Genomic DNA, 12,467 nt, shown 5'->3' on the forward strand with positions numbered 1-12,467 from the left:
CCTGCAGGACAGTGCGACACACCACATGTCCAGAACTGCTACAGAGTGGCTCCAGGAACATTCTTCTGACTTTAAACACTTCCGCTGGCCACCAAATTCCCCAGACATGAACATTATTGAGAATATGTGGGATGCCTTGCAACATGCTGTTCAGAAGAAGTCTGCATCCCCTCATACTCTTAATGGATTTACGGACAGCCCTGCAGGATTCATGGTGTCAGTTCCCTCCAGCACTACTTCAGACGTTAGTCGTGTTGCAGCACTTCTGTGGGCTTGCAGGGGCCCTACACAATATTAGGCTGGTGTACCAATTTCTTTGGCTCTTCAGTATATATTGGAAATGTTCCAAAATGTGTCCAAACAGAAAGATGAAATATGAACAAAGTAATACAGGAAACTGAACATGTTATGGCAGAACTGACATTGAAAAGAAAGAAAATTGAAAATGACAAATTAAACCACCATGAGAAAATAAATGTCCCATGAAATGATGGAGAGATTTTCATGTATAAATTTTTAGTCTACTGTGTATTTCTCTGATGCTGAGACCTTTGTGAAAATATGAAAAATGATTACTTGTTTTATTGATCACATGGGCAATAGAAGCATAACAATTTGTAAGGAAGGAACTCTGAAGAGAGTGAAGTCATTTTTAACAAGTATAACGATTAAGACTATGTTGACATTGGCAATGGTCTTCATATACAATGACATTTTTCGAAGTATATAAAATTTCAGTGAAAAGGTTATTGATTTGTTTGTTTTGAAGAAAGACAAAAGAATTGACTTTGTATACAAGACTTGCACATAGGTATATTTTTCCATCATGTGAAAATGATCACTGGTGTTACTTTTGGTCAATTTCTTTCTTTTTGTAGTTATATTTTGTTCTTAGTTGCATTCATTTTATATGAACTTCATAATTATCTTCGTATGACTAGATGATTCTAAATTTTCCTGCAAAATGCAAGTTATATTAATTCATGAGCACCGCTCGATGATAGTTGTTATTTCAGAGACTGGGGCAAAATGGTAGCATTAATATTAATTTCCACAATTGGGAACTTTCTGTGGCTATGGGATATCTGATTTTTGCAAGCTCAAAAGGAAACTTCATTAGACATCTGTTGACAGTTGCGACATGTATGTGAATCTGACATGAAGAGAGACAATACAGTCAGATAATGGTCAGGCACTTCACTGTAGGTCAAGCAAATATCCACAACCAAGACTGTAGTGGATGTTCTATCCTGGCAACGCCAGAACTGATGCAAAGTAAGGGCAAGCACTTTTGCAGAACTGGAGCTTCAGAATTTTGGAATGTTCTGGTCAACTCCCCAAAAGTCTTATTCACTGCTATATGAAATCTTCATCTGATGGCCTGGTTTTCATAATGTGTGTAAAAGATGCATATCAAGGCAGCTGAAAAATCAACACAAAACCAGGTATCTGGCCACACCATTATTATTGCTCCAGTTGTATGAAGAGAAAGGTGACAAGTTTCTGACAAGTGAAACTATACCAAAAGGTCTGGCTGTTTTTACCATATTCAAACAACTTCAACTCTTCAAAGATTACAAATGTAGCACAACAACACTATTGATAATTTCCACTTTCTAGTTTAATGGCGATGTAATATTTTGTTCTTGTATTAAGATAAGGTAAAGCAATTTACTGACAACTTTGTTTTTAAAAGAAGGAAAAACTGGTCACAAGTACATTCTCTAATTTTTCAGAAACCAATTTGATTATGTTGCATGAAATATGAGGCATGTCCAGAAAGTAAACACCATTTTGGAAAAAAAACCATAAAAACATTTTTTTCAAATGAAAATGTGTTTTTGCGAGAAAGAGCATTCCTTAAACTATTTTTCTACATAGTTTCCACTATTGCTCAGCCATCTGTCATAGCAGGAAATGAATTTTTTTATGCCCTCTTCATAGAGAGATGCCACCAGGGAAGACAGCCAAGGCTGAACACTGTCTTTTATGTTGTCATTGCTTTCTTAAAAATCACACTTCAGGTTTAAGAACACATGTTAGAAGGTGTGAGATTGGGGCTCTGTGACAGGTGACTGAACTGCTCCCAACCAAATTGTTGAACAAGGTTTTGAATGACACCAGCAACACAGTGCCTTGACTAGGTATTCCATGCCTTTTGTTTTGAATTGCTCTGAACTCACAACTTCTTACAACCACGTATTCTTGAACTTGATGCGTGATTTTGGAGGATGGGCTTTGACAGCTATGACAACACAAAAAAATGATGCTCAGCAGTGGCTGTTTTCAGAAGTGCATTTTCCTATGAAGAGGGCATTGAAAATTTGCTTTCCCTCTATGACAGATGCCTGAACATTGGTGGCAACTATGTAGAAAAATAGCTCAAGAAATCCTCTTTCTTATCAAAATAAATTTTTGTTTGAAAAAAGTTTTATGAGGTTTTTTCCAAAACAGTAGTTATTGTCCAGACATGTCTTGTAATTTAATAATGAAGTCTTACATACAATTTCTATGAAAGATGTGTGTGACAGATTTCACATCATGGTAATTTGCAATGTGCTACATTACATTCATTACAGCAGTAGACTGTGCCTTTGCATTGCACATTTCCATTTAATTTTTCATCTCTCTGAGAGCACAATACACATTGTTTTAGTGTCTGCATCTCCCTTATTTCTTGTCTTCGATCTTTTTGAGGGAATGGTTCCCAGTTGATAGCCTGTAGACTCCTGATGTATGGGTTCATAGTTTGAGATCTTAGATTTTTCCAAGGTGTCCACAGATCATTGTCATATAATGTGTTGTTGCTAGGCGTTTTCCTGATATCAGTATCAATTATGTAATCAGTTGTCATCCAACCTTCCTCAGAGTCCATACAGTGTAAAATTCTCCCCTCTGCATTTGGTCTTCCAAACCCTTTAGTCATGACATACTGAGGAGTAATTCCATTGTTTATCTCTGTAGTGTTTGGAGGATGCTCTACTTTTTTAATTCTAGCACAAAATTTACTTCTGAATTATGAATTGAATGCTCATTCAATTTAAATCCAGATAAATATACCAAGTATATAGTTATCAGCATTCTTCACCTACAACCTCCCACATTTGTTTTTGATTATAATCCACATCATCCTCTGTCAGTCCTGACACCATCTTCTGAAAAATCAACATTGGTTTCTTCAAACTTGCAAATTTACTTGTGAGGAGCTGTATCATTAGTTAAACTTCACCTCACAGAATTGATGTAATTGAGTCGGTGCAGCCCACTTAAAAATGTGAAAATGAGAGAAGGGAAACATCTAGAGAGCACATCTGTAAAAACGTGGGTTGTGGGCTGTTTGGCAGGCTATCAGAGTCTGCACTTTATGGGCTTTGCCTCCAAAGTGTTAATAATGGTGACGACTAAGTTGAGAAGCATCTAGAGAATATTTATAAAGACTGAAATAAATATTTATTACTTATTATGAGGCATTATTTCTCCCCAGTGAGTGTTAGGTAGGAGTTGCTGCTATTTGCTTAAAAAATGCCTTTGGGAGTGGCAACACTATAGTAATAACAACCTGTATATAGGTGCAGTCAGTCCTCCACACAATTGGAGAAGTACTATACCAGTCCTGACCCTGCATTGGCTGGGTAAAGGGCACCAGGACACCGGGATGAATGGATATTGGTCATCAGAATTTACTTTGTTGATAGTAGTGGTATAACCATACAAACTATTATAGGAGCTGCTAGAAGACTGTTTGGATTACATTCTTTACCTGGAATGCATCCTCTGTAATACATAATGCTGCAAGGAACAGTTTAGAAGCACACTGAAGACTTGTAGAATTGTATTTCTTGATGCCACTTGCCAGTAGTTGGGACCATGTGATCATTAGAACACCAATGAAGTCTCTTGCTTACTTTCACCTGATTTAGAGAAAATGAATGTTTTGATTATACACTCCCTGTTGCAGTGTTTCCATAGATATTGTGTACTGTAGAAAGCTATTAAATTCAGGATCCCTGCTAAATTTATGGCTGTTGTCATGATGCACTGAATAAACAGGGACTGATAACTTGCCCAGTATTCATATTAGTATCAGGAAGCAAACTCTAGAAATGAACCATCCTGTGCAAAGTGTTTATCATTGTTTATTGTTTTATTCAGCCTCTACAAAGTACACAAGTATTTGTGATGTCAAAAATATGGACACAAAAATATATTTGATTGATATTGCAGTTACAGGCTGAGGCTGCTGGCTTGGAAAAATCGGAACAGGTGGAGATTGCTATGAAACTGTTTCCAGATAGCGAAATTCAGAACAGTCTTCAAGTACGTGCATTTTGCTCAACAATTGCCAGTCGTTTGTCAGAAGTTGTCAATGGAAGTGATCCATACAAAACTATTCAGTCTCCAGTAACCCTAATTAAGTCGACAGGAGGTGCCATCCTTGATATTGGTGAAGCATATGGCCTGGAAAAGGTGAGTTATCTTATTACATTCTACCATTTCTTTAGCTTATATTTCCTTCTCATTCAGTGATCTCTGTATTTGTAAACAATTTTGGGGCAGACTGCCTGTGTCTTTCAAGATATTATTTTTAGATATGAGACATTTTACATCCAATGCCATATTGAAAATTTAGTTTTGATCAATTATTATACAGCATATACATGGTCTTAAATGAAGGTTATAAAAAATGTTTCTTCTCCCATGAATCAGCAAACTGAAAGATATTGGCAAAATCTGTCCATTAGTTGGGTGCCAACTTAAATGCAGAAAATTTTTTTGTCAGTACTTAATAGAGAGGGTAACAACACAACAACTACGACAACAATAATAACAATAGTTTTTATTCATGTTTTATACAGTTACTCGTCACTGTGTCATACAATACAGAGGTGTAGATAATATAATGAGAAAGCAAATTTACAACAAAAACAATGAAATCTTATGTTCTGATTCTACCATTTATATTATAACTCCTAGATTCATAAGCAGCAGCAGAAATAGTCTTTATTTGAAAGGCATGGTGAAATGCATTATGCAAACCAGTATTCTTGACTAGGTGGCAGGCCTGTATTAATGTGAATAATTTAATAGACAGTTAGTTAATGTCCTGTAGTTACATATGTGAACTACAATTTTTGGCTTCAGTTTATTATTTAGAAAGAGAAGAAAATTTAGATTTCAGCATTTATTGTAACCCTCATTTTATGGGCAACGCACATTTATTAAACATTCTGTAACAAGAGATTAACTGAGAGCAATACAGCCACCAGATTGTCTTACATCAGCCCACTAAGGAATTTCATGTGATCGGCCCGCTATATTGGCAGCTTGCCAGGATTTGGATGATGTTACACATATCAATACATCCATATCTTCCATTAGTACTTTTGGTGGAGTTACTAAATAGCTGGTGAAACCAGATCAATGTACATGGGTGTGCCCCTTAGCTTGCAGGAAGAGAGAACCAGGTGGCAGTCATCCGAAATTTGGTACAGAAGAGTGCAGAACATTTGGAAGAAGTTTATATCGATAATGCAATGGATTAGAATCAATGTGCAACTGTGTATTAATTGTTTGCTTGAAGTTTCCATATAACCATAGAGACACCCAAGGCTTCCTAACTACCACTGACAGTGAGCCCGACATCTGTAGGAAACAGGGTTGGGTTGGGTTGTTTTGAGGGAGGAGACCAGACAGCGAGTTCATCAGTCTCATCAGCTTAGAGAAGGATGGGGAAGGAAGTCGGCCGTGCCCTTTCAGAGGAACCATCCCGACATTTGCCTGGGATTGAACCGTCATCCTCCTGAAGGCAAGTCCAGTGTGCTAACCATTGTGCCACCTCACTCGGTAGGAAACAAAGGACAAAACATGTTGTTCTAGTCTGTCTAGTTCAATCCTAACCTCACCTGTGTCTACATCTATACTCTACAATATTCCATTCACATATGGAGCATATTGAATAATGATTGTATGAATGCCTCTGTGTGTGTAGGAATTAATCTAATCTTATCCTTACAGTCCGTATGTGAGCAGAGGGGGGATTGCAAAATATTCCTAGAGTCACTATTTAAAGCCTGTTCTTGAACTTTGTTAGTAAACTTTCTCAGGATAGTTTACATCTATCTTCTAGAGTCTTCCAGTTCAGTTTCTCCAGTATCTCTGTGCCACTTTCCCATGGATCAGTCAAACCTGTGGCCATTCATGCTGCCCTTCTTTGTATACATTCAATATCCCCTGTTAGTCCTATCTGGTACAGGTTCCAAACACTTGAGCAATATTCTACAGCTGGCCGCACAAGTGATTTGTAAGCAGTCACCTTTATAGAATGATTGCTCTTCCTCAGTATTCTACCAATAAACTGAAATCTACCACCTGCTTCATCCATGACTTAGCCTATGTGATCATTCCATTTCATATCGCTACAGAGTGTTACACCCAGGTATTTGTATGAGTTGGCCAATTCCAACAGTGAAACATTATCAGTCATAGAATACTACTTTTTTTCACTTTATGAAGAGCAAAATTTTAATTTTCTGAACTTTTAAAGCAATATTTGCATCACTTTAAAATCTTATCAAGATCTGACTGAATATGCAGTTTCTGTCACATAGTACTTCATTATAGGTTACTGTTATTAGTGTATGCATGGTTATTAATGTAGAACATAAATAGCAAGGGTCCCAACAACTTCCCTGTGGCACACCTTACACAATTAACGATGATCTCCATCCAAGATAGCGTACTATGTCTTCCCTACCAAAAAGTCCTCAATACACTCACAAATTTCTCTTGATACCCCATATGATCATACTTTTGACAATAAGCATAAGTGTGGTACTGAGTCAAATGCTTTATGGAAATCAAGAAACACTGCATCTACCTGACTGCCTTGGTCAAGAGTTTTCAGTATGTCATGTAAGAAAAGTGCAAGTTGGGTTTCACATGATCGATGTTTTCAGAATCCGTACTCATTGGCATTGAGGACATTCTGTTCAAGATACCTCATTATGTTTGAGCTCAGATTATGTTCTAAGATTCTACAATGAATCAATGTCAAGGATATTGGACACTAGTTTTGTGGTTCACTTCTACCACCCCTCTTTCAGACAGATGTGACCTGTGTTTTTTCCAAAACCTGGCATGTTTTTTTGTTTAAGGGATCTATAATAGATTCCAGTTAGAAGAGGTACTAATTCAGCCACAAAACCAGTACAGAATCTGACAGACATTCTATTGGGCCCTGGAGCTTTGTTCAATTTGGACAATTTCAGCTGTTTCTCATTCTCTAGGGACTGGACTCTAACTTTGGTGCCACTAACAGACTTTACGTATAACCAGAATTTCTTTGGGTTTTGTGAAAGATAATTTGACAATATTCTGCTGTGGTAGTTACTGAAGACATCACCCATTGCTCTCTTGACGGCCAGATGTGTTTCATTCAGTGTCTCTCTATAGGCCTATGCTTCATTTTACACCCATTATGTAGTTAGCTCTGGTTTTTTTATAAGTTTCTTTACAGTGACTGATGCCATAGAGGTTGTCTAACATTATGAATTTTTCTACTGGCTACATATCTATCCAGTGCATGGTCAACTATTTTTTTTACTTGAGCCACAGTTCCTCTGCATGCTCCTCCCTTGTGCTGAAAGTTCCAAGTTCCTCATTGAGAATGGCACTACTGATTTTTTTACCTATTTTACTGAACACGCATAACTTTCAGCTTGTTTTAGTTGTCCTTTGTACGTTGGTAATCATTGTTGACACAACTGTGTCATGGTCACTGATACCTGTTGCAATGTAGACATCCCCAAAGAGGTCAGGGCTATTTGTGCCATTAGATCCAATATATTTCCATCTGTTCTAGGTAGTTTTTAGAGAAGGCATTTAGTAATGTCTCAATCCATGTCTTATCACACCTACCTCTAAAAAAAACTGTAATTTTCCTGATTGATAGTTGGATAATTAAAGTCACCACTGATGATAACAGTATGGTTGGGGAACATACATACAAGCGAACTGAGTGTTTCTCTGAAGTTTTCAGTGAAATCAGAAGTTGAATCTGGTCAGTTATGGAAGGGTCCAATTACCATTTTATACTCACCCCTGATACTGAGTCTTGCCCAAATAGTCTCACATGCAGCCTCAATTTCTAATTCAGTGGATTTGAGTTTCTTGTCTCTTGTGACAAATACACCACTTCCATTTCCCATTAGTCAATCCTTTCAATATACACTTAAATTTTTCCCAAAAATCTCACTACTATCAATTTCAAGTTTCAACCAGCTTTTTGTACTTAGAATTACATGGGCTTCACTGCTTTTCATGAGCACTCAGAACTCTGGCACTTTGCTGCAAATGCTTTGGCAGTTAACTACTAGGATTTTAATACTCCCACCGGTGGGAGACATTTCTTTAAATCTTCACTGATGCTTCTGTGCTTCTACAGCAGTTGTTGTCTGGATTGAATGGAGAGTCACGTCATCCAAGGAACTCTTATGCGCACTCCACAAATAATCAGCTACCTGAGTAGCAGCCTCTGATTTGTACTGCACACCTGAACCATTTGGGGGGGGGGGGGGGGGGGGGGGGGTACAGGTCTCAATCCTATGGCCCAAGTCCAGGAAGTCGCAACCTATATTGTCACAGAACCATCAAAGCCTCTGGTTCAGTCCTTCAATTCATCTCAGAACCAAAGGGCCACTATCAGTTCTGGGAAGAATGGTGCAAATTGTGAGCTTCATTGAAACTCCATGCACAAGGCTGATCTTCTAAATCTTCTCTGCCACTCACTGGAATGCCCCAAATATGACCTCAGGGCCCAGACAACAAACATCTTTCCACAATCCATGGTTGATTGCATCCTGTTCTCTCAGTGGCTACTGGAGTAGCCTCATTCATGTTGAATGAGGCTCCCAGCATAAACACTGAGTGTTTCTGGTGTTGTCCTTTCCTAATCCTTGCTGGCATTTCCCTAAGGGATACCATCATTAACCATATATTTGAACTGCTGACAATTAATAGACCCCCCTACACTTTTGCCTCCTCTAGACACCAGTCAAAATAGGTTTCCCCAAAACAGGTGAAGTGAGTCCCGCTGTCTCAGTTTCAGTGAAAGGCGCCACCTCAAACTTGTTGGTTAGGGGCTCAGCGTTACACCCTGAATCCTTCCTGGTCTCTGTCCAGCCTGTACAGGATGCCTAGATCTACCACTGATATGCCACTTGCAGTCAAGTTGGTGAGTAACGACAGGTTCTGTGCTTTCTGCAGAGGAGACAAGATCCACAGGATAAGGCAGTACTTAAGGTATCTCTGGTACAAGTATCACAGGTACAGAACTCTGGGAACTGCTCCAACACACCAATTCACAACAGCTGCCAATCATTTGTCAGTGGTCAGAGCAGTTTCCAACTACTTATGAACATCAACAAACTCATCCCATGTTTGAGAAAAGCATTCACAGTGGGGCTCACCCTCAACAGCCAAAAGAATCAGTCAAGATTTGTAGTGTTGAAAACTTGCTGTTGGCTTCACCAAAGTTAAAACAGGGTGCAAATTGCATGCAAAGTGTATCAATGGCTTCACAGTGTACCAATGAGCCCATGAAAATCCAAAAGCAGAATGCAAATTTAGACAAAAAATGTTCTCGACCCACAGACCCACTGCAACCAAAAATTATGATGTACAAGACACATCATTATAAGTGAATTGTCAGCTGCACATGACCTAATAATTCCACTTCATGACATGTTGCACTTGACTGAGTAAGGCAGCATCCACACTAAAATATGCAGACTGGCTAATGGTTGAATCTGAGGCACTGATATCAAACAGAAGAGTCACTGGAATGCCTCACACCTTCATCTACATCTACATCTACATTTATACTCCGCAAGCCACCCAACGGTGTGTGGCGGAGGGCACTTTACGTGCCATACCTCCCTTTCCTGTTCCAGTCGCGTATGGTTCGCGGGAAGAATGACTGTCTGAAAGCCTCCGTGCGCGCTCTAATCTCTCTAATTTTACATTCGTGATCTCCTCGGGAGGTATAAGTAGGGGGAAGCAATATTTTCGATACCTCATCCAGAAACGCACCCTCTCGAAACCTGGCGAGCAAGCTACACCGCGATGCAGAGCGCCTCTCTTGCAGAGTCTGCCACTTGAGTTTATTAAACATATCCGTAACGCTATCACGGTTACCAAATAACCCTGTGACGAAACGCACCGCTCTTCTTTGGATCTTCTCTATCTCCTCCGTCAAACCGATCTGGTACGGATCCCACACTGATGAGCAATACTCAAGTATAGGTCGAACGAGTGTTTTGTAAGCCACCTCCTTTGTTGATGGACTACATTTTCTAAGCACTCTCCCAATGAATCTCAACCTGGTACCCGCCTTACCAACAATTAATTTTATATGATCATTCCACTTCAAATCGTTCCGCACACATATTCCCAGATATTTTACAGAAGTAACTGCTACCAGTGTTTGTTCCGCTATCATATAATCATACAATAAAGGATCCTTCTTTTTATGTATTCGCAATACATTACAATTGTCTATGTTAAGGGACAGTTGCCACTCCCTGCACCAAGTGCCTATCTGCTGCAGATCTTCCTGCATTTCGCTACAATTTTCTAATGCTGCAACTTCTCTGTATACTACAGCATCATCCGCGAAAAGCCGCATGGAACTTCTGACACTATCTACTAGGTCATTTATATATATTGTGAAAAGCAATGGTCCCATAACACTCCCCTGTGGCACGCCAGAGGTTACTTTAACGCCTGTAGACGTCTCTCCATTGATAACAACATGCTGTGTTCTGTTTGCTAAAAACTCTTCAACCCAGCCACACAGCTGGTCTGATATTCCGTAGGCTCTTACTTTGTTTATCAGGCGACAGTGCGAAACTGTATCAAATGCCTTCCGAAGTCAAGAAAAATAGCATCTACCTGGGAGCCTGTATCTAATATTTTCTGGGTCTCATGAACAAATAAAGCGAGTTGGGTCTCACATGATCGCTGTTTCCGGAATCTATGTTGATTCCTACATAGTAGATTCTGGGTTTCCAAAAACAACATGATACTCGAGCAAAAAACATGTTCTAAAATTCTACAACAGATCGACGTCAGAGATATAGGTCTATAGTTTTGCGCATCTGCTCGACAATATTTTGTTGTTGGCAGCATTTGATCATCTCCTGAAATGTTTTAATTGGCTGGAGCTGATGCCCAGTGCCACCATGCTGCAGTACAACATCTACATAAACACTTATAATACCCATCCTCTTAATGTGGACATTCCCATCTGAGATGCATGGAAAAAAGTATGGATAACTTGGAAACAAAGTATATCGCCATGAACAATGTCCACATTTGTGGAGATGGAGGCTGCTCAGCTGCCACTGAATGAATCTTGTTTACCACTTTTGAATCTATTACAGAAACCCATTGTACGCCTCTGGACCATATGTGAAATGGCAAAGTCTGCTGAAAAATTTGTTGCACAGCTTGCAATACTTCAGATTCATGAACAATCTGTGGCTAAGCAAATAACTACATCATGTATGAAACTTTCCACATATTGTTGACCACACACACACATCTTCTACTCAACTACTGCAAATCCGAAATCAAATATGCATAACTTACGGTATCTGACCTAAGGTGATCAGGAATTATGGCCTTTCTGCCACCAATACATTTTGAATGAAAAATGGTCGCATAATAAAGAGGATATATTGGACAATGGTAACACAGAGAGAATTGATGTGGAGCTAATGAGAGAATGGATGTGGAGCTAATGTTTGAACCAAGTAATATAACAGTGGATTCATAGAAAGGAAAAAGGCCTGCTGATGATCCATCTATTTGATGATAATTGCCTGAAAATGTGTTGTATTTTTTATATACTTCCCAGTCTTGCTGATCCCCATTAAATTACTAACATGCTGGTACAGCTTGCAATGCCTGTGACTGCTGCAGTGTAGAACCAGTAAAGTGCTTTTATTCCTGGTACTAATTTAGGTATTGTTGCCAAAGCTCAAAAGAAAATCATCCAAAATTAGCATATTGTGACAACAGATTAAATTTTCCATTAGTTCCCAAAACAAAACAATAGTATTTCCTTATTGAAACTAATGTAAGTACAATTGTGAATTGTGCCCAAGTATCACTACGTCATTGCACCATTGTAATATTACACACAGTTCCAAATAAATCTTACACTGGTGCAAACCACAGACTCATCAAATTTGAGCTTTATACAAAAATACTATACCAGCTCATGGAGTATAAATAACAAGCCCATCTCTCTAGTGATACAGTAAACAAAAAAGTACGGCAGTCACTATCCACACACCAAATTTGAGCACTATACAGAAACACTATACTGGCTCATGGAGTATAAATAACAAGCCCATCTCTCTAGTCAGACAGTAAATCAAAAAGTATGGCAGTCACTATCCACA

At 38.9% G+C, this 12,467-nt stretch overlaps 1 protein-coding gene across 2 annotated transcripts in view; it reads left to right on the plus strand.

Moving 5' to 3' along the window:
* Nucleotides 1-12,467, plus strand: part of LOC124545218 (fatty acid synthase-like) — a 435,708-nt gene that overhangs the window by 412,793 nt on the left and 10,448 nt on the right. For both annotated transcript variants that reach the window (XM_047124086.1, XM_047124089.1), the window contains exon 36: nt 4,225-4,467. In XM_047124086.1, the coding sequence (XP_046980042.1) occupies nt 4,225-4,467 (243 nt within the window). The remainder of the gene's footprint in view (nt 1-4,224; nt 4,468-12,467) is intronic.

This window comes from Schistocerca americana, chromosome 8, assembly GCF_021461395.2.
Source record: "Schistocerca americana isolate TAMUIC-IGC-003095 chromosome 8, iqSchAmer2.1, whole genome shotgun sequence".
Taxonomy (NCBI): domain Eukaryota; kingdom Metazoa; phylum Arthropoda; class Insecta; order Orthoptera; family Acrididae; genus Schistocerca; species Schistocerca americana.